Here is a 22,603-nt window from a genome sequence, read left to right as displayed (position 1 = left end):
AGGTCTCTTACCAGTTCCTTTTTATTCTGGTGTCTCACGTACCTTGTCTCCATCTGGGTATGTCTCAAAGACACTCCCTTTTCTTTGTTGATAAACAACAGGATGGATGGCAAAGTGGAGACTTGATTACATACTGATCCATGCTTATTGCTGACTCTTAAAATACATTGGAATGAATGAATATGTTAGTGTGCAAGTGAGTAAATGTATGGAGGATTTATGGTCGCCTCCTAGACATGTTCTGTTGCTGCAACTGTAGATGCAAATGGCATGTTCCATGCCTGTAGAGTCAAGTCTGTGGCCAATGGGGGTGTTCCATACCTACAGAGTCTGTGGCCAAAGGGGCAGGGGGAAGAAGAACATTGACTGATGTGTTCTGTGAAGAGTTGAGAGGTGGCTCTGTATGGAAAGTGCTTGTAATTCCAGATGGAGTGGTGTGTGCCTGTAACCTTAGTGCTCTTACAGGAGACAGGAGGTAGCAGATGGAATGTTGTGTGCCTGTAACCTTAGTGCTCTTACAGGAGACAGGAGGTATCCAGAAGGCCTCCTTCAAGTTCACTAGCCAGGAATGTTTAGTGGAGAACAATAACAGAGCCTGCCTTAAAGATGGACTGATGTTTCATTTTTAATGAGTTCTTTAACAGACGTAAAAGGAGGTCTACCAGCAGATATTTTTTTTAATAATAAATAAATATGAGGTTGACCAGTTGTCCCTTTTATTAAATAGCAAAACTATTTTGTCAGGCTGATATTTTAATTTTTATGGCTCCTTTCTCTGAGAAAAAGGAGATTGGGTTAGTATTGGTACCCAAAGTTGTCTTCTGACCTCCTTGACAGATGCATGCCCATACTCACTCCCACATACAAACATACATACATACATACATACATACATACATACATATGCACATACACACATTACATACATACAAGATGAAAAAGGAAAAATATAGCATCACCTTAGTCATTAGCACATAATTACAGAGAGCCACCATTGCTTCATATCATGTTTTTAGACATATTCAGAAGAAAGACTGTTAAATGCAAGGATTCAGTTCAGTGGGTCTGAAAGACCTAAGAGGGCCAGGCTGACACTCTTCTCTAGATGCTGGCTCCCTAGTTCCTAGGGTCCACTGGCTTCTGTTTCTCTCCACTTGTCATCTGCATGTGAGTTTCAGTCCTGTGATTGTACCTCTGGAAACAGGCACTTTGATATTCCATTCATTAGTTTACATCCTTAAGCCCAGAAGGTATTCATGCAATGCTTGGTTTAATAGTGGTTGATTGATTGGGAGTATTTTGTATTCTGTCCTAAGTATAATACATATTGATCAGGAAACAGGAAGCTATCTGAAACCTGAAAGTTCCGTTTAAAACTGACCTATATGTAATGAATATGCCATGCATTATTTAAATCTTTAGTGCTCCTGTGAGATGTGTGTCCATGGCAAAGAGAGAACAGAGCAGCTGGTGAGATTTCTCAGTAGAGGAAGGATGCCAAGAATCAACATGAATTTGATCCCTAGAACTGGCATGGTAGAAGGAGAGATCCGACTACCTTAGGTTGTCCTCTGACCATCACACAAAATATAAGTAAATTCAATGTAATTTTAAAAAGAGAGGGAGGGAGCTGGAGAGATGGCTCAGCCTTCTGTTGGCTCAGTCTGTTGGCCACAGACTCTGTAAAAGCATGGAACACCCCCATTTTTATTCACAGTTGCAGCAACAGAACATGTCTGGGGCCCAACCATAAATCCTCCACATATTTACTCACTCATTCACTAACTTATTCACTCATTCAAATATATTTTAAGAGGCCTCTATTAACAGAGTTCAGTACTTAAGTCTTTACTGGCTACTTTGCAAGAAGATTTGAGTCCCAGCACCCACATGACAACTTACAACTGTCTGTAACTCTAGTTCTAGGGGATCTGATTTTTTCTTATGGCTTCCGTGGACACTGAACACATACTGTACATACATAATACATACATACACACATGCATATACACACATACATACATGCATACATACATACATACATGAACACATGCATACATACATACATACATACATACATCATAGATGCAGTCAAAACAAATAAGACATATTTTCTTAAAAGTTTGAACATGACCACAAGTCATAGAAGAATGTACCCCAAAACAACATTGACTTATCTTCTACATGAGTCACTTACTGGCTATCAACAGAAAGTTATTTATACTGGCTTAAATACAGAAGGGAATTATTGGCTCTCCTACCTATAAAACATTCCTGATACTTAGAAAGTCTAAAACTGGACTTATTTTTGCCTTTAGTTACTGCAGATATTGGTATCTGAGAATGTAATTAAAACAACTATTCTTTCTTAATCCATCTGCCTCTCCCTCTCTCTTAGAAGAAGTTGTGGGCGTGTATCCAAGCACGATGATCTTAAGGCAAGATATCCCTATAAAACAAGTGTCCCAAGTATTATTTTTATGAATTATACCTCACAGAAGGATCCTGAACTGTTCAGGTCCACACTCCAGAAGGACCAACTATTGACCCTTTTCAATGGTGAGCCATTATGGTGGATTCAGTCAACGTCAGTTCTTAGTCCTGGTGGGCAGTTGCACTGGCAAACTTCCTGCTAACCCGTCTAGATCCAGAGTGATAAAGGAAGGGGGTTTCTCCAGGGAGGTGAGTTGTGAGGAAAGGCATTAGGCAAATGTTTTGCTCCATGTTGGGACTAGGAGACAGGTGTAAGGTGCAGCCTGGTGTGCTGTGAGAGCAGGCACAAGTTCATCCTGACCTTTGCTGGGCGGAATTGGCTACAGATGATAAACTCATCAATCTTGACCAACTTCTCTCCAACACTATTTTTCTTTATTTGTGTTAAGGTAAATTGGTGGTTTATACAAGCCTACCTGGTAGGGTGTGATATGGGGGGACCAGGCACAGCTCCAAGATACCAAGCCCTCTTGTTGGGCACAAAGATGATGGTCTGTGTCCCTTTTTCAGCTGCTGGTTTGTGAGTTGAACTAGAAGACTTCCTTTCATCCAAAAGGTCTTACAAATCAATGTGAATAGCAATGGGAATCATTTCAACTTCAAAGTCTCTCCCTGCCCTGAAGAGTTCAAATTATATTCCTACTTTATCCTAATATATTTATCCTAGAAAAGGGCTGAATAAACATCGCGAATTAAAATTAAATGTGATTTTTTTTTAATACTGTTTCAGTTCCTTTAAGGGAACCAAACATTTTACATTAAAGTAATATTTTAAATTATCTATTTTAAGATTCAGAAATGTGTCTAAATACACATTTTTTCACTTATAAATATAAAAGATACGGTTTTCAGTCATAATGAAGAACCTTGACAAGGAATGAATAGAATCCCGTAATCTTCAGTGTCGTATCTGAAGCATATCTTGTTCACCTTGGGACATTGGTTCAGGGCTTGGATCAAACTTCTTGCTCTGAAAGGTAATGGGTGCTGGAGCTGAGACTCCTGTGCTAGGACTGCCTGGACCTGAGCAGTTTGTTTAGTAAATACCTTGTCTGGTAGGAATAGCAGCTGGGTCCCTTTCACCTGGAGCTGAGGATGCTGGTGAAGGATACATTATGTTCAGGTGGATGCAGAGCTCAGGGTTATTTGGTATTTAGGGCTCAAGTGAGTATATCACAGACAGAAATCTTCACTTTTTCCAATTGCATATGAACCCAAAGAAACCCCCAGTAGCTGCAACAGGAGGAAGCCAGGATTCCAACTACAAGGCTGCACTTTCTCTGAAACAAACAGTGACAGTTTCCACTTTCCAATCTTGAGAGACATCTGTGTCCTCCTGGAATTTAGAACATCAGGAGCCTCAGGACGAACAGCTGTGGGAGCCATGTCGTGAACTTCCCTGAGCAGCTATCAGTGGGAGGCTGTGATTCTATGGAGCTGAACTTCTCCAAAAGTGGTTGTTCTGAGAGAAAATTGGAGGAGAGAGGGCCTCTGCTGGCTCTTCATATGCACTTTGCCCTCAGCTCCATCTTGTGTGGTTTGTAAGAGGCAGAGAGAGGAAATGCACTGGAGTGATAGTCCCAGTAAGCACACAGTTGAATGTGGGTCTGAAATGCAGATCCCTAGGATGGGTATAGCTGGGTGAATTCTGACAGGCCAACATTCCCTGTGTGGGGTAAGAATTTGTGAAGAGCTTCTTCCGCACAGGGAGTCACTGTGAGGCCACCCAAGGCACAGGACAAACCAAGCAGGTTTGGTTCGCTTAGAAGATAAACCTAGAATGGACACATGAGGACAAGGTTCAAGTTTTTGCTACCCAAAAAACAAGGGCCAGAGAGTAAAACTATTTCAATCTGTACCATTGGGTACAGAAATAATAATAGAAAAACAGGTGCAGAAATCTAGATCCCACAGTGAATCCGTGTGTGTTTGTTTCTTCTCTGTTTTCCTGTAAAGAGAAACCCTTTAGCAGGTTTCCTCACTAGAGTAGGCGGAAGCAATCAGACGGCAGCCCAAGAAACGGTCTCTAAGGCACAAAAATTTAAAAGTTGAAACAAATCTGAAAACCAGCGACTTGCAAAATGTCTTTGATTTTCTTAAGTGTAAGTCGAACTCTTCAAGATTCTTTAAATGTTTCGTGACTCCCGACTTCCAGAAAAGAATTAAGCAAGATGCCGTGAACCTCAGTCTTCAGACCTCTTCAGCTTGTAAGGTGTACATCTTGCTGAGATGTGGTTTCTTTCTATGCTTTGTTCTGGGAGGAAGGAACTATCCCTCGCACTTCATTGCAGAGATGCTGAACTCTCAGTCTCTGGAGACGTCCCTGCTCCATTGTAGACTTAACAGCTGCGGGCGGATGTAGAAGCAATTATGCCCTTCTCTTTGGAAATCCTCATTGTGCTTAATTTTTTTTTGTTTTGTTTTATTGCCATTTTCTATGCAGAAAAAGAAAAAGACACAAAAAGCCTCTGGATCTCGTAACAATGAGTGCTAAGAATAAGTTTCCTAGGGATTAGCTGCTGGGTGCACAGATATCAGCGCACGTGAGTGTGCGTGCACGTGCTCGTGTGAGCCCACGTGCAAGTGTGTATGCTCAGTACCTGTGGGTAAGCTTACTCATTCTTGTACTGACAGCCATCCTCTGGGCTTTCAGAATTTACAAGAAACACTTTATGGGAACCATGGTAAGCATGAAGATTGTTGTTACATGCTCAGGAAATAAACCTTGGGTTTAATTTAAGGCCCCCGTGTTACCACTCCTTATGTTTTACTTCTTTTTCAACATTTTAAAATACTGAAGCATAGCAGAATTTATCCCCGTCACCCCTGTGTGCGCGTGGCTCAGGAGTGGTCTGTTTGGAATGGATTTTCAGGGTGGTTTCATCTCACAAATGGCAGCTCTGTGGAACACAAGCTCACCTCTGCTTTCCAGTGCTTGATCGATCTGCTAAAGGAGCAGACTATTTTTCTCATCTTTTTATTAATTATATATTTTATTTACATTTCAAATGTTATCCCATTTCCTGGTTTCCCCTCCAGAAACGCACTATCCCACCACCACCACCACCACCACCACCCCTGCTTCTCTGAGGGTGCTCCCTCACCCACCCACCCACTCACACCTCCCCACCCTGACATTCTCCTACACTGAACATTGAGCCTTGATAGGACCAAGGACCTCTCCTCCCATTGATGCCCGACAAGGCCATCCTCTGCCATATATGTGGATGGAGCCATAGGTCCATTCCTGTATACTCTCGGGATGGTGGTTTAGTCCCTGGGAGTTCTGGAGGGTCTGGTTGGTTGATATTGTTGTTCTTTTAATGGGGTTGCAAACTCCTTCAGCTCCTTCAGTCCTTCTCTAACTCCTCCAATGAGGACCCCATTCTCAGTTCAATGGTTGGCTTCAAGTATCCACCTCTGTATTTGTAAGGCTCTGGCAGAGCCTCTCAGCAGACAGCTATATCATTCTGATCTTTTCCTGATCGACTTATCTTACAGCAATGATGTTCTCCAGGGTTGTCTATGTTGTATCCCACAGAGGATTTTCCTTTTAGGCTGATGAAGAGGGCATAGTTCATCATTTGTGGACATCCAGGCTTGGGTGTGCAGCATCCTCAAGATCTTCAATGTTTGTGATACATGGAGCTGTTAGTTCAGGGTGGATGTTCCACTTCTGATCTTTCTGAGATCTTCCACAATGTTCCATGTAGCATTTGCACCTTTTGCATTATGCTAAGAGTATGTCACCTGCTCCACATCCACACCAACGTCTCCTGTTCTCTGTGTCATGGGCAGCAGCCATTACAGTAGAGATTTGGTCCTATCTGACTGTGGTTCTGTCTTACAGTTGTGTGTGTGTGTGTGTGTGTGTGTGTGTGTGTCTGTCTGTCTGTCTGTCTGTCTGTGTCTGTAGGTGTGTGTCGGTAGGTATGTGTCTGTAGGTATGTGTCTGTGTGTATGTGTCTGTGGGCATGTTTCTGTGTATGTGTCTTTAGGTATGTCTGTGTGTGTGTCTCTGTATGTGTGTGTCTGTGTGTTTTCTCTGTGTGTGTGTGTCTGTGTGTTTCTATGTGTGTGACTATGTGTGTCTGTGTGTGTGTGTCTGTGTGTCTGTGCATGTGTGCATATGTGTGTGCATTCTATAAGCTGTTGACCTCCTATTGACCTTTCTGGACAGACACACTTGTCCATTTGTTTGCCCATTTTAATCAGGTCATTTGGGTTTGGCCTGCAAGGGTTCCTCATATAGTCTGTGTCAGCCTCCTGGTTGCTTAGGGTTTGAGACACTTTCTCTTATCTTAGAGATTGTCTTTTTATTCAATTCATTGTGTCTCCGGATGCTCAGTGGTTTACAGACTGTGAGCTCTCATTGCCTGTTTCCGTTGGTCTTTCTGTGCTGTGGGCATTACAGCTTATGGCAGGATGTCTCTGCTTCCTAGGTATAAACCTTACATTCAGACCTGTGATCCACATTTAAGTCAGGTCACATATGACCCAAATAAAGATCCACTCTAATTCTCTACCGTGCATGTAATTTTTTTCTTTGTTTTACTTATTTTCTCTCTTAAAATAGCATTTTAAAACCCACAGCATTATTATGTTTGATCTGCATAAAATTTGTATCTGCATGGATTGGGCATATGTCTAATATGTGCATATATATATATGTATATATCTACAGTAGTCAATATGTTATATGCATGGACCCTGGTACTAAAGTTACTTAGGGAGAATTCCCATGGTCTAAGGCCAGCCTGAACTACATAATTCCAGATCAGCTTTAGCTATAGAAAGAGACTCTGTCTGAGAAATGAATCTTTAAAAAAATATCAGCCTCTTAATTTAAATTATTAACACTAATAGATAATTGTAGAGAGCATGTATGATGTGTGTGCATGTGTATGTGTATGCATATGGGAGGGTATTTATCTTGCAGTATGTCTTATATGTATTTGATTATGTCCCTTGCAAGTAAAATCTGAGAGGACCACTCAGAAGCACCATATATCATAGGACTGCCTCTCAGGGAAACGACATAAGGGAATTGGGGGAAGATGAGAAGTAAACAGGAAAGAGAAAACTGTATGGACCTGGCAAAGGTCAGAGCCATCCCGTTGTGTCCCTATTCTAAAGCAAATGGTCCATTTCTCACTGAGCCAGGCAGATGGTCTGTGCTCTCTCAGCGGCTGTGGTTAGTAACACACAGGAGGTCTTTCACTCTCGGAACCATGCAGGGCACAGGAGACAGGTGTGAGCCCAGCCAACAGTGTGACTGGTGTGGAACCATATCATCTTCTGTCCTGGGCCAAAGCCTCCGCTTCTGCATAAAGGCACAAGCTGGAGTCCTGAAATGCGATGCGCCCCCTAATTTTACATGAGGACATTTTCATGCTCGCAGATTATAAAGCATGTTTTCCTTCATTTCACAGGGAAAACTTCAGTACTTTTTATTTCATTTCCAAGATCGCCTTTTTGTTTGGGAAACTGAGTGAAAAGCTTTATATTCCCAATCGTGTCAAGAATACATTGAGCCTATTGTCAGATTTTTTTCCTTTCCCAGCTATGTCAAGCCTGTTCATGAAAAAAAAAATTGCTCCAAAATCGAGTTCAAAAACTCAGAAAAGTCATCAGTCGTGGCAGATACAGGCAAGCCATTCTCCTGTGCTGTCTTTGACATCAGGGTGTGGCTCAGCCCAAAGTGCTCAAAGGCCTCTAGGCAGTGCAGCCTACCTTTGCTTAGAGTGTGGCAAGGCCTTGACATGTGGAACCATCCAGAGGGTCTTGATGAAAAACAAAAATGTCACCTAAAATGTCAATATGCATCACAGCACATCAACGAACCACCAAGTGATTTGCCAAGTGGTTGAAGTGGTCAGTGGATGGTCATAACATTGTTTTTTCTATAATGTTTCCTTTTATATCACAGTGGTGCATGTAGTTGAGTATATCTTTTATGTTGTACGGTGGTGTGTGTAGTTGAATATATTGGAAATCTACCCTACGATAAAAGAGTACAAATTGAAGGTCCCACTCCCACCTCACCAGTACATCACCAGTTAGATAGGAGTGGTGAAAGTTTTCATTCAGAAATACTAGTGCTGTCATGGCCCAGGCTAGCACTGTGGAAAATAACTAAAGCCCAATGTCTCTTTAGCTGATTACTGTTGAGACATTGAGTCCCCAAACCACTGATGGCCAAGAACCAAGGACTTCTTGACCTCAGTCAACTCAGAGTAAACATACGTTGGTGGGAGGTTCCCTTTTAGACAGCAGCAAAGGGCTTTAAGTGCGTCCATTGGTGACCCGTGGCCTCCATGGACACCATGCTTAGAGGTGTTGATCTGAAAGAAACAGCAGCGACAGCATCAAATGTGAGAACGCAGTGGGCCAGTCCTGCAGCTCTGGGGACGGCCTGTACTTCTTTGTAAGAAGAAAAGCTGATTTTGTGCAGATCTGGTCCTTTGCTGCCACAGTAAAAAACACATGCTCTGTGTTTCTGGAGGCGTTCCTGTTACATGCATCCATCTGTATATTGTCTGCACAGTCAGCCCATGTGGGGTTCCACACAGGATCGCAGGCTGGCAAAGAGACTGGTCCCCATCAGTCCTGGCCCTACCACTGCCCAGCTAAGCCTGCAGGACTTTGTCTCGATGCAGTCAGAAATCTCTGTGTGCACGCAGGTGCACATGTAGAGAGCTGTGAAGTGATAGGGGCATTTCATCTCATGCCTGTGCCCCACTCCTATCTTTAGCATCCCCTCAGGCCATACCTAGGACCATGTTTAGCATCCTGATTATAAAGCTTACACATAGATATTCAGTGACTGCACAAACCTTGTGTTTCTCTGTTAGTTTTAATAGTCAGACTGGTGAACTCTCTGACACAGGTCACTGCTGATTCGCCTGGAATTACAGAACATCACAGCACATCAAACGATTCTAGACTATAATCAACCTACAGACTAATAAGGTCAAAGCATAGGGTACTATTTGGCAATGAAATATGTTAGATTGTAAATTAGGACAGGAGATACTGAGGCACATGCATAGAAATGTCACAAGGGATTCCCTTACCTTGTGCGATAACCTAAAAACTAATAAGAAAAGAAGTAGACTAGAAATCAGTATACATGAATCTGAAACTCAGCAGCTGTGGCCGTGAGGACATAGAGGAACTGTTGACAGTCACCTCTGCTGACCCCTTTGGAAGCCTATAAAGGGTCATTCCACGTGTCATGGTTGTCACTGCAGAGTCCTTGGAAATTAATGGACACTTTCACCAAGAGACCCTTCCTCAGAGCTAAGAACCAGAAGACCACACTGATTATTAGATCATCCCTCTGTCAACACCATGCTCATCATCAACACATGGCCCTCTGAGATACTGCTTGTCTGTAGGTTTTTCTGTGGCCTGTCTCCCAGGTATCTAATGACAAGTCATGGCAGTCATAGGAGCCAACATGTCAAGAGCTCAAAGTCAGTAAGTCAGACTTGGTGCAGTTTTCTGAATGATTCATTGAAACACCTCCTGATTACTTACTGAGCACTCTCAGACCCTCTGCAGCTTCGGCCAGGGCTGTCTCTACAGCAGTTTGTCAGTCATGCTGTGAAAGCTGCCGTTGCCTCTTCCTGTTGAGGTTATTAGAGAAGGCGGCTCGTTGACACTTCTATCAGTCTTATACGTCTACTTCCTCTTGCTGGAAGTAGGCGATTGCATATGGCACCCTGTGTTTTCTTATTTGTCCATGAGCCTATATGAAGCGCTTTTGAAGTTAGTATGCAAACCTGTCTCAGACCATAGAAAAGCCACATCTTCTCTCAACCCTGTGTTCTTTACTTGAAAACAGGGATGGGCATCTTGGTACATTGTGTATGTGTGCAGGAACAATGAACTCTAAAGCACCTGGGAAAGCAGGGTGGCACATGCAGCCTCTCCAGCCTCTCCACGGCTTGATATTTTAATGCAACACAGCAGACTCTTTTGATGACATGGAGACTCCACTGTGAGTTTTCTTCACATTAAACACGAAATTGGACACATTTTGTACATGCGTAGTGAGTTGTTAACTTATTTTGGGCTTCGGACATGCATACATTAAGAAAAAAGCATATATTTGAGTGTGGTCACACAGGCAGTTAACTTCAATACTCTAGAAGCTAAGGCAGGGGAATCATGAGGTTGGAGGACAGACTGGGGATATATAGCACAGGCCCTGGCTAGTCTAGACTAAAGAATTTGGCTTTTTTAATGAGTGGTTTCAGTCCAGAGAGATGGCTTGGACATTGCCAACCCTAATAACTCAGGTTGGGTCCCCAGAACACACACAGTGGAAGGAGAGGGTCAACTCCAGGGAACTGCTGTCTGGCCTCCACATGCTCACCACCATGGCACAAACATATCCACTGTCATTCAAAGTCAGTGAATGCAAACCAACAGAATGGATCGTGTTTATTTAAGAACAATTAGACACCTAACTGAGTATATGAGCTAGTTTGATAAGTCATAATGACAACATTCTGTCAGTCATGACTTGTAGCCACATGGTAAATGTGCTTGTACAGTTTTGTCACCCGGTGCTTCGGGTGTCTCTGTAGGGCATAATGAAAAGGTAACGTGAACGTTCTAAATTCCCGAATGAAGAATTCAATTAGTCACCACATCAATAAGACCATGATGATGGCGCCCACAGTGTTATGCGTAATTTTGAGATGATAAAAATAAAAATTCTGTGCCAACTCTGTATTGTACTTTACCATACTTCAGTCTCCTAGAAACAAGTTCCACCTATTACACAGAGAAGAGGTCAGCGGGAAGTTAGTGGGAACAATGCCTAACAGCATGTTGACTACATATGTTACAAGTTCCATTCCACTATGTCAGCTAAAATGCCACACAGTGGAAGACCAGCTTTATTAGGATGTTTGGAAAGGGTTGCAGGGACGTGATCATATAGATGCACCTGACCTTTGTGAATGTGAAGGGTTGCCAAGGAAAAGAGGAGCAGAAATAGGAACTGTATGTAAGATTTTATCCCAGAATCCAACTGCTTACTTGGTAGAATTCTGTCATAATTGAGTTTAAGGGTTAAACCTTTGGGGCCTTTTTATAGATTTATAGACATGGTGAAGGCATGGGCTGGGTTCACAACTGTGTTGAGGAAACGTTTTGATTCTATTATTGAATTTCTAATATGAAATTGTGGGTGTTGCTTTACTATTTCCTCTGTTCCATAAAGTGGTGGGTCATGCACATTTGTACATTAAACACAGAGGAGAGAGGGTAAGTAGGTTATTCCTGCTCTGCAGCAGGCATTACAGATTAAAGAAATGCAGGAAGTGTTGTAGAATCAGGAATGCAATGAGAATTACAGAATCAGGAATATAATGATAATTATAGAATCGGGAATTTGGTGGGCATTGAAGATTTGAGAATGCAGAGGGTATTGTAGAATCAGGAAGGCAGGGAGTATTTTAGAATTAGGAATGTAGCAAGCATTGTAGATTCACAATACAGTAGAATCAAGAATACAGTAAGAATTGTAGAATCAGGAATGTAGGAGTCACAGAATCAGGAATGCTGTGGGCACTGCAGAGTCAGGGATGCAGTGGGCACTGCAGTCAGTGATGCAGTGGGCACTGCAGAGTCAGGGATGCAGTGGACACTGCAGAGTCAGGGATGCAGTGGGCACTGCAGAGTCAGGGATGCAGGGGGCACTGCAGTCAGGGATGCAGTGGGCACTGCAGAGTCAGTGATGCAGTGGGCACTGCAGAGTCAGGGATGCAGTGGGCACTGCAGAGTCAGGGATGCAGTAGGCACTGCAGCGTCAGGGATGCAGTGGGCACTGCAGAGTCAGGGATGCAGTGGGCACTACAGAGTCAGGGATGCAGGGGGCACTACAGAGTCAGGGATGCAGTGGGCACTGCAGAGTCAGGGATGCAGTGGGCACTGCAGAGTCAGGGATGCAGTGGGCACTGCAGAGTCAGGGATGCAGTGGGCACTGCAGGGTCAGGGATGCAGTGGGCACTGCAGGGTCAGGGATGCAGTGGGCACTGCAGAGTCAGGGATGCAGGGGGCACTGCAGAGTCAGGGATGCAGGGGGCACTGCAGAGTCAGGGATGCAGTGGGCACTGCAGAGTCAGGAATGCAGTGGGCACTGCAGAGTCAGGGATGCAGGGGGCACTGCAGAGTCAGGAATGCAGGGGGCACTACAGAGTTAGGAATGCAGTGGGCACTGCAGAGTCAGGGATGCAGTAAGTATTTTTCAAATTACCAGTGCAGTAAGCGTTGCAGATTCAGAATACAGTAGGCACTGTAGAATCAAGAACATAGTAAGAGTTATGGAATCAGGAATGTAGCAGTCACAGAATCAGGAATAAGTGCGCACTGCAGAGTCAGGAATGCAGAGGACATTGCAGTCAACACAGTGGGTGTAGCAGAGTCAGGAGCGCAGTGGACCTGGTAGTATCAGGCACCGCAATGGACAATATAGACTCTTGTGGCCATGGACATTATCATGTTGGTATGTGTATAATGCTGACACGAAGTGAGAATATATCTAGTGACTTCTCTCTCTCTTCTTTACTTCAGGTTGCTACCAGCTATGTAATGTTTTTCGATCTCATGAGATGGAAATTGACCAGTGCTTGCTGGAGTCCCTCCCCCTGGGCCAGCGGCAGCGTCTGGTGAGGCGCATGCGCTGTGAGCAAATCAAAGCCTACTATGAGCGAGAGAAAGTGTTCCAGAAGCAGGAAGGGCTCCTGAAGAGAATTAAGCCTGGGAAAAGCCAGAAGGTCCGCTTCGGCCTGGCTGACATGATTCAGGATGCCATTATCCACCACCACGACAAAGAGGGTATGCCTTCTCCAAAGAGATCTCTTAATTTACTCTTGCTTGTTGTTTCCCGGGGAGATAAGAGCACCTTTAAAAAGGATGTTCCTTCCAAAGTTCGGTGTGGAACTTAACAGTCTCTTAAGTGATGTGTGAAAAAAGTAAATTTTTGGTGAAATGTTTGTATATAGCTTGGAAGAGAAGTGCCTATCCAAAAGGCAAGCGACTTCTTTTAAAATTTCACTTTCATTCCTAACAGGACACGTGGTTGCTGAGATTAGTGGTTCTCAACCTGTGGGTCATGACCCCTTTGTGGGTTAAAGGACCGTTTCACAGGGGTCACAGGTCAGATATCCCGCATATCAGATATTTACTTTACGATTCATAACAGGAGCAAAATTACACTCATGAAGTAGCAATGAAAACACTTTTTGCTTGGGGGTGTCACCATAACCTGAAGAACTGCGTGCGGTAGACTCACAGCATTAGGAAGGCTGAGAACCACTGTCTTAGAAGATGGCTGAGACTGCTCTTCTCATTTTCCTCACAAATCCACGTGGATACAGCCATGGCAAAGTCGGTTGCCTCAAAATTTACAGAGGGCTAAGACTCAATATTTCTAAAGCTCACTTCCTGGGCAGCTATGACTTTCCTGTGTCCCCATGTAGTATGTGGATGGCCTCAGATCTTACGTTGGGGTGATCAGCTGATTTTGTAGTAGCATGGAGTGGAGTTTCAGTGTTCTCTATGCTGGTGTCCAGTTTCCCCACACCATGTGTGCAGTTTGCACTTTCTCCAGTTGGTGGTGAGTTCAGGAGTGTATTTAGATGGCCTCCATTACATTCCATTGATCTCTGTGTATATTTTATGCCACCATTAGGCCACTATGAAGTTTTGCAGTCTACCTTGAAATTCTGCCCAATGTGTTCTTTTGTTCAAGATGTCTTTGGCATTTTTTTTAAATCCTGGGTTATGATGTGGAAATTTCTTAAGCATGCACTATTAATTTCAACAGCATGCATTTTTATCTATGAGTTTCTTTCTGCTTTTTGTTGTTGCCTTTGCAATCTACTTTTCAGAGCTTTAGTGTGAGAGAAATGCTCTATTTCTGGGTTATGTTATGATAAAGTATGATGTTCCTTTCACCAGATTAATGTACCTGATGCTTGGCCCCTGACTTAGCTTGGTTTTCTTATGCTGGGAAGAGACACCGTGACCTTGGCAACTCTTATAAAGAAAAACATTTAATTGGAGCTGGCTCATGATCTATGGGGCCATTCCTACTCTCACCATCACCATGTCTTAAGGATTCTATCCACTGTAGTCAGAAAAGCCCTAAAATATTGAAATTAGTTAGTAACCAATTTTGATGAAGGCTCAGACTAGAAAGCCAGCAGCAATGCTGGCATTAAAAATCATTTTGACGAGATTTCAGATGAGAATGAGGACTTCCAAGTCTGAACTTGGATGGAGGCCAGGCATATCAATTTATTATGAAGAATATGTTTGTATTTTGTCCATGTCCTGAGACTTTGGCAGGCTATTTTTAAAGTTGGATCCACCCATCTGTGAGAAGAAATGTCAAAGGCATCTATCTAGTCTTCAGGCTGTGGCATGGTTTCTTTCTACTTTTAACCTGCTTGTCAGTGAGAAGTGGAAATCAAAAGCACAACCAAAATAACTAGAAAACTGGAATTTGTTCATTAAAAACTGTACTTCGGAGGTTTCAGAAGAGATCAATATCAACAAAAGAAGCCACATACACTTCTCTAGCTGCTAGGAGACAGACATGAGGTCATCTCTGTAGTAAGCTAGATCCTGACTGTCACAGCTTCCAAGAGATGAGAGCCTTGGAAAACTCTCTTTTGGAAAGTTAGTTCCTCTGGGATCCCTTGCTTATATGAGGCCACCAAGGAAGCTGTTTCTCAGGACACACTCCAGCACACTCAGCTGCCCAGTGAAGTCATGGTGGAGTGGAGGAATGAGCTACGGACTCAGCTTGCATAAGACCGTGGTGTAGTCCATGGGTGTAGGGTTTACTGAAATGGAAAAAATGCCAGAAGAACCTAGGTACGGAAGACTGCTACCTGAAATTGAAAAGAAATCTGAGGCTGGGGATGGGGCCAAGCAACACATGCTAAGGCTGGAGTTCCTGTAGGTGGCTGCGGAGAGGGAAATGCACAGGATGGTGAGGATGATGTGTAAACAGTGGTGAAGAACCCTAGATGTGAGAGATGTCAAGCATGTGGCCAGAAACAGCCAGCCTGGGTCACATGTCCAATTGACTCAAGTGGCAAGGCCACAGGTGCAGAGTTTAAGGGGCCCTGAAAACTTATTTCATAATCCGGTATATCCTAGATGCTGGGCACAAACTTAGTTTGCTGGGTTTCAGTTTTCGGGGTTCTCTCCCTCCTAGGTGTTCTTCTCCTCTCTTCAGAAGGGGAGCATTATACTAACCACCACATCTAGGCATATGTAACTTTATTTTTTTACCAGAGCTGACTGCTAAGAGTATATCTTGATTCCCAAAGGAAACATTGAACCTGAACTTTTGAAAAAGTTTGGACCTGATAAAGCTTTTAGGCATCTTAGAGATAGACTTCCTGGCATTTTCATTGTGAGTCAGCCTTGAGCTGTAGGAGCCGTGGGTGAAATGCTATGGCTTGGACCTGAAATGGGCCACACTGGTGGGCTCATTTCTTAACTGCTTGGTCTCTAGTTCTTCAGTTTTGGCGAGTGGTGGAACGTTTAGGAAGAAAGACCTCACTGAAGGAAGCAGTTCACTTCTGTGTGCCACTGAATGTTACACGTGGGCTCCATTCACTTTCCTTTAGCATATTCACAGATGGGGTAGGGTACTCTGCCCAAAGTCTAGGTCCAACCGTGGGTTGAAACAAGTTGTCATATATCGTGACTCATTTTATGTTGTTTTGTCACAGCGACAGCACTGTCACTAATACAGTGTAGATGAGGACTTCTTAGAGAAGCCAGTGGAGGTGTGTACACCTTGCTGGTCTCTGAACCAGTGGTTGGCTGGACCTAAGGTGGACATCCTTCTCAATGTAGTAGTCACAATTTGGAATGAAAAGAGCTCAGAAATGCCAGGTTTTCCTTGTAGCTCACTGTAGAGCATATTTTCCTGACCCGATTTTATTTTTTTAGCATGTTCAGTCTGAAAAATTCATGAATTTAGGAATGTATACATTTCCAAGGCTCTCACACAGGGATTGTGAATCTGTAGATGAGAGAGCTGTCAGCATGCTGTATGCCATGATGGCTATAATGAGACTCTCCGCCCCTCTGTTTGGATATCCGAGTTAAACTACTCCTTGCTGAGACGTTCCTACATCTCACTTAGATGTATTTGCTCTTATGCCTTTATACGTGGCAGTAGCAGAAGGTATATGATATGGTGTAGCTTGAGAGATCCTTTACTCTACTCCCATTTACTCCTGAAAGGACAGGTGCTTGTGACTGAACCTGAATGTTCACATGGTGCCCGAAATGTTTCCTAGGGTACTGTTCTCACTTGTAACTGGGCACTTAACAGCTCCTCCCCTCAGAATCTCTACATACACCGATAAGAGGAACTATGTTAGACTCTGTTCCATTGTTCCTGTTTGGTGTTTCCTGAGAGTGTGGAGTAGAAATTAAAAAACATTTACCTTCTTCGCCATCAACAGTTGCCATAGCAAATGTACAAAGAACTGAGATCTTATGTTGATCAAAAAATAATGAAACACACACACATACCTGTGCACACATATACATATGCATGCACACATGCACACCCATGCACACATACACACACACACACACACACACACACACACACATACCTTAGAGGAAACACTCTTACAAAGTGATGTCTATAGATTTAAAAGAAATTAAGAGTGGTGAGTAATAAATCAGAGACTAAAACTCAAGTGTTTTACACATTACTCCCCCAAAAACTAATATAATCATATTTTTTTTCAGTCACTCATCCCACACTGCCTGAACCGTTCTTTTTCAAGCAGTTGTTACAGTTCAATTCTGCCACTGATGATCAGAAGGCAGGAAACAGAATGATTTTTTCCCTTGAAATTACATATCTAGATAGAAGAAACACTCAGAGTATACAGAACATAGCAGATGTGTAGGAGGGAGTGAAGACTCGAAGGGTGGCAGGGATGGAGAAAGCTGCTTGGAGAACATGGTTCTGGAGGGATTTGCCCTTAACCCTTGCTTGCACTTTGACCTATGAGGAGAGCCTGCTGCAGTGGGTAGCAGAGCAGCTCAGCAGCCACAGACGCCTGAACAAACACAATGGGTGGACATCTGGGGTGAGCTGGATGGGAGTGGAGCGGTGCTTTTTTAATCAGAGTATATTCTGGAAAGTCCCCCTTTTTTTCTCCTCCCTCTGCATGTGACTTTAACATTGTTCATTTAAGTAGGATGAGATTTCTGGGGGCTCTCTGGAATCAGAAAGCAGGGGGAGCTATCACATGATTCTAAGTGAGACTTCGACATACTACACATTATTTTCAGCAAAGAATAGTCTGAGCTACTTAGCTGTTGAGTGGGCTGAAAGGTGGATATGAACTGCAAGCGAATGCACCAGCTAAGGGTCTACTGATGAATTCTCAGCATGGAGAAGGCCGGGCATGGCTAGGTTGGTTGCTATTGGAGTCAGAATGAGAGAATAAAGAAGAGTCCTGTCACAGGGAAGGTCTTACGTTCATCACATGTACCCTAAGACTTGTCTCTGAAAGACAACCAGGAGTGGAGCAGACAAGGCTTACTCCTTGGAGCACTGTAATATCAGTGGCTATTAATAAAGTCCCAGGAATAGGAAGTGTGGTCAGTGATGATGCACCCCAGGAAAGCTTCCTGGAGGGGCTGGAGACCGCTGGGCAGAAACATGGGGAGAGCATCCGTGACAGTGTCCTGAGGTAAAAGATGTCCCAGGATGATAATAGAACAGAAAGACCAGCAGTTCCTCAGAGGCAGGAGGAATAGAATGTACCTGAGGAGACACAATAGGGGTCTGCAAGGTGCACGTGAAAGGACTCTGCCTGCTCTGTATATAGATTCCTGACACGAGCAGAGGAGTTTGATCTCATGACACTTAAAGCTCAATAGGTCAGCTGAAGCTGCATCTTGAATGGGCAAAAGGTCTCGGACACCAGAACTGGGGAAGTAAGCAAGAAGGGTCTTGGGTAAGTTAGGCAGGAGAGGATAATGACTTGGACTGAAGTGGAATAAGAATGCATTGAGAAACCATCAGGTTTATGTCTGAGGCCCACTGAGGAGGGGTGGAAGATTCCGAGTGACTGTTATAAGTTAGGTGTCACTTTTCTCTTGCTGTGAGAACACATTGCTGCACACTCAGTGGCTGGGAGAGCATCAGTCCTGTAGGGCAGGGGTCAGGTCTGGGGTGCAATGGGAGGATTGAAATTTGGGTTCTGTAAGAACTCCCTCGTCATTTCTAACAGACACATCATAACCCTTAAATCAGAGTCTCCTTCTCCATCTTCAAGGGAAGCCATGGTGGGCCCAGACTCCCTCTTACACTTGACCTGTTGTGCTGACTTGTTTTATGTGTCAACTTGACACAAGCTGAAGTTATCACACAGAAAGGAGCCTCAGCTGAGTAAATGCCTCCATGAGACCCAGCCTTACAAGGCATTTTTGTCAACTAGTGATCAAGAGGGGAAGACCCAGCTCACTGTGGGTGGTGCCATCCCTGGGCTGGTGGTCGTGGGTTCTATAAGAGAGCAGGCTGAGCAAGCCAGGGGAAGCAAGACAGCAAGTAACATCCTCCATGGCCTCTGCATCAGCTCCTGCTTCCTGACCTGCTTGAGTTCTGGTCCTGACTTCATTTGGTGATGAACAGCAATGTGAATGTGTAAGCTGAATAATCCCTTTTCTACCCAACTTGCTTCTTGGTCATGATGTTTTTACAGGAACAGAAACCCTGACTAAGACACCTGCTTTGCCACATTTTTGTGTAATTTCATCTCTTTCATCAATCCTTCTGTCTCATCAATTTTCAGAGCTCTGTGTAATTAGTTTGTTTGCCCACTTCATCCAGATATTGTTACTATTTAAAAGACAGTTGAAAATTAGCTATATTTCTGGTATAACATGTTCACAGGCATAGAACCTATGACAAAACTAGGCTGTTCCAAGTCCTACCTAGGAAAAAGAAAGGAAAAGGAAAAATGCAAAAACGCCATAGGTTTTATTTTTTTATTCTGGTAATGAAAGGAATGTGATACCATTAATCAGCTCCTCCCTATATTTGTTATAAGAGAGCTGATTTGCTGGCTTGAGGAAAAAATTGGAACTTATGAGACTACAAGATAGCATTGGTAGACAGGACAGGAGGCTGCAGTGGCTTTTAGTGGAGTGCAGTATACCTCAGGGAAGACCTAGATCTCAGCAAGCACACAGTCGGAGCATGTAGAACTGTGAGTGCAGCAAAGGATTTCTACAACTACCTAGAAATGCATTTGAGTAAAGCTGTAAGAAGTTTGCAAACTGAGAACTAAAGAATTCTAGAGCTACTAATTCATGGAAGTGAATCGCAATGACCAGATGCAGCCAGGAATTGGGGATAGGGGGTAATGGGAGCTGAGTTTCAATGGGAGCCAAGACCTGAGAAAACCCCAAGGAGGGGTATTCTGAAGGCAGTGCCAGCTGCCTGCACTCTAGGTATGGGGAGGTCCTGGATTCAGCCATCACATTCAGAAGAACTGAAGTTAGCTGTTTTCATGAATTTTTTTTATAGCAAAGACCTTAAGGGGTTGGATTCCAAGCAAAAACTGCAAGGGAAAGTCTTGAACAGTACACTGACTCTGATCTGAAAGTTGTTTCACTCTACCAAATGCACAGAGTACCCTGCCCAGTTACCACTGTACAAATTCTGCCCCAATTGTTTGCAAGGTATATAACTCCCTGTCAGAGTCTGCTCGGGCTCATCACCCCTTGAAGTGGGAGGACCCTGACATGTCGGAATTAAACTCCTCTTGCTTTTGCATCGATCACTGCCTCTGTGAGTCTCATTCAAGAGGTCCTGGAAGAGGCTCAATTCAGACCTCACAATATGGCATTGCCTAGCATGTGCAGGACCATGGTCTGAAAATACAAGAAAAACTGATCCCCTTTGTAGAAATGTCAGAACAGCAAAGGTGAGGTGTTAGGGTTGGTGGTGTGGGAATGGATCCACCTTTGTCCTGTTTGGTTCTGCCTTTCCAGCAGCTTATTAGACTTCCTTTACTTGTAGAATTCCTGTAGAGAGAATCTACAGGGTCTCCTATAAGCATCACCTGTTAATAAAGGCTCTATGCCCAATGAGCTGGAAATAGGCAGGGAGAAGGAGGTGGGACATTGGCAGGAAGAGAGGATTCTGGGAAATTGTGAGAGAATCAAAGGGGCAATTCACCCAGGAAGATGTTGCAAGAGGACATATGGTACCTGAGCACAGGTAACCAGCCACGTGGCAGAATTAGACTCGAATAAATGGGATATTGTAAGCTATGATCTAGTCAGAGAAGAGCCTAGCTGCATGGCCAAGGTAATTGTAAGTATATTTTGAGTCTGAGTCTTATTTCTGGGATCATGGGGCTGGGAGGAAGAACCAGAACCTAACTTCCACAAATCCTTATCTATGCTGCTGAAGTCATGTGCCCAAAGTACAGGTCCTGTAACAACTTGCCAGGAAATTGATAGCAGAAAACATGATTTACCACCTCACAGTGTGGAAACTCAGAAACCTTGGAGATGAGTGTGAGAGAGTGTATTCCTTCTGCAAACTCAGGGAAAGCCAGTCTCCATGTTCCTGCCAATCACCTGGGTACAGACAGGCCTGCGGCCCTGGTGAGTGGTGAGCTCTCTCTCTCTCTCTCTCTCTCTCTCCCTCTCTCTCTCTTTCTCTCTCTCTCTCTGTGTTTGTCTGTCTGTCTGTCTGTCTCTCTGTCTTTGTCTCTTTATCTCTCTCTGTCTCTCTGTGTATCTCTGTCTATGTCTGTCTCTCTGTGTATCTCTCTCTTTCTCTATCTATCTATCTATCTATCTATCTATCTATCTATCTATCTATCTATCTCTCCTGCTTCTCTCCACTTTCATCACGCTTTATCACTCTTTTGTGTGTTTGAATGCCCTGGCTTTGCACATCCATCACCAGATCACTGAGTTAAGACCCACCCTATCCCTGGAAGACTCTTCCTAACTTCAACACTGCCAGTCTTCTGTGACCAGACCCTGATCACAGTTCTAGGAGGATGTGGTAACCTAGCACAGTACCTCATAGGGTGGCTTGAGGGCTAAATGGGATGTGACTGGCATATAGCATCTGAGAAGCATAAATGCAAAAACGAAGTGATCATTGCCTTTATCCCATTCTAAGGAGATGGAGCAATCCAGCATCTCATTAATTCACACCCCTAACAACTCAGCTGTGTGTCTACCTCAGCCTTTCTCCCTATAATTATAAATTCATTATGATTTAGAGCATGATTGCCCACGACATTCTTAAAGCCCCGCTCCCATTCTTAGGTTTCCATACACACAGCGAGTTTATCACACCCTGAGATCAGACAGCAGCCAAGGTCATTATCCAAAGCTTACTGCTCCCACTCTATCTGTAAATTCCTCTTAAAGCTACAGAGAAGCTACTACTTAGCATGCAGGTACAGTAGGGAGAGCTGATGGATGTCATTTGAAGGTGCACGCAGGGACTTTAGAGTTCTCACAGCTACTGTGCAAGAGAGATCCCTCAGCACACTGTTTAAGGGTATGAAGAGGAAACATGGACTACCTCAGCCACGGACACTCAGGTTGTAAATTGTAGAATCAGAATCAGCAGCTCACTCTGCCCAGTTCAGAGTTCAGATCCTGGTGCCAGCCCCTAATGGTGCTGCTACATAGCACTCCTGTGAAAACCTGCCCTTCCTTCAAATCACAGGGTTCAAACCTTTTCCTTTCTGCCTACAAAAAAACGGGGTGTATTTGTAACTCCTGTGTCACTGTGACCAGATACTAGAGAGAAGAAATTCAAAAGAAGAAAGCTCTATCTCATCATGGGGCAAGGTGGGAGGAGGGGAGTTCAGACCCCAAGGAACAGGAAAGAGATAAAAGGAATATCAGAAGGGCCAGATACAGCAACCAAGGATGCACCTCCTGGGGACCCACTACTTCCAATTATGCCCCAACCCCAAGTTCCTGTCACCTTCATCCAAATGCCAACATATGAATCTCTCAGGTGAGTTCAGAGATCTGATTGCTTCTCAGCCCA

At 43.8% G+C, this 22,603-nt stretch overlaps 1 protein-coding gene across 4 annotated transcripts in view; it reads left to right on the top strand.

Annotated features, from left to right (window-relative positions):
- Positions 1-22,603, top strand: part of Myo16 (myosin XVI) — a 479,886-nt gene that overhangs the window by 102,875 nt on the left and 354,408 nt on the right. For 3 of the 4 annotated variants that reach the window (XM_087587464.1, XM_087587462.1, XM_087587465.1), the window contains exon 2: positions 13,084-13,347. In XM_087587464.1, coding sequence (XP_087443590.1) covers positions 13,122-13,347 — 226 coding nt within the window. In that variant the 5' untranslated portion in view covers positions 13,084-13,121. Of the gene's footprint in view, positions 1-13,083; positions 13,348-22,603 lie in introns of those variants that run through there. The other variant, NM_138893.2, reaches the window with a different exon arrangement.

Source organism: Rattus norvegicus, chromosome 16 (genome assembly GCF_021556685.1).
Source record: "Rattus norvegicus strain SHRSP/BbbUtx chromosome 16, alternate assembly SHRSP_T2T, whole genome shotgun sequence".
NCBI classification, from domain to species: domain Eukaryota; kingdom Metazoa; phylum Chordata; class Mammalia; order Rodentia; family Muridae; genus Rattus; species Rattus norvegicus.
Note: the sequence above shows the minus strand (reverse complement) of the source record. Positions and strands in the feature narration are given on the sequence as shown.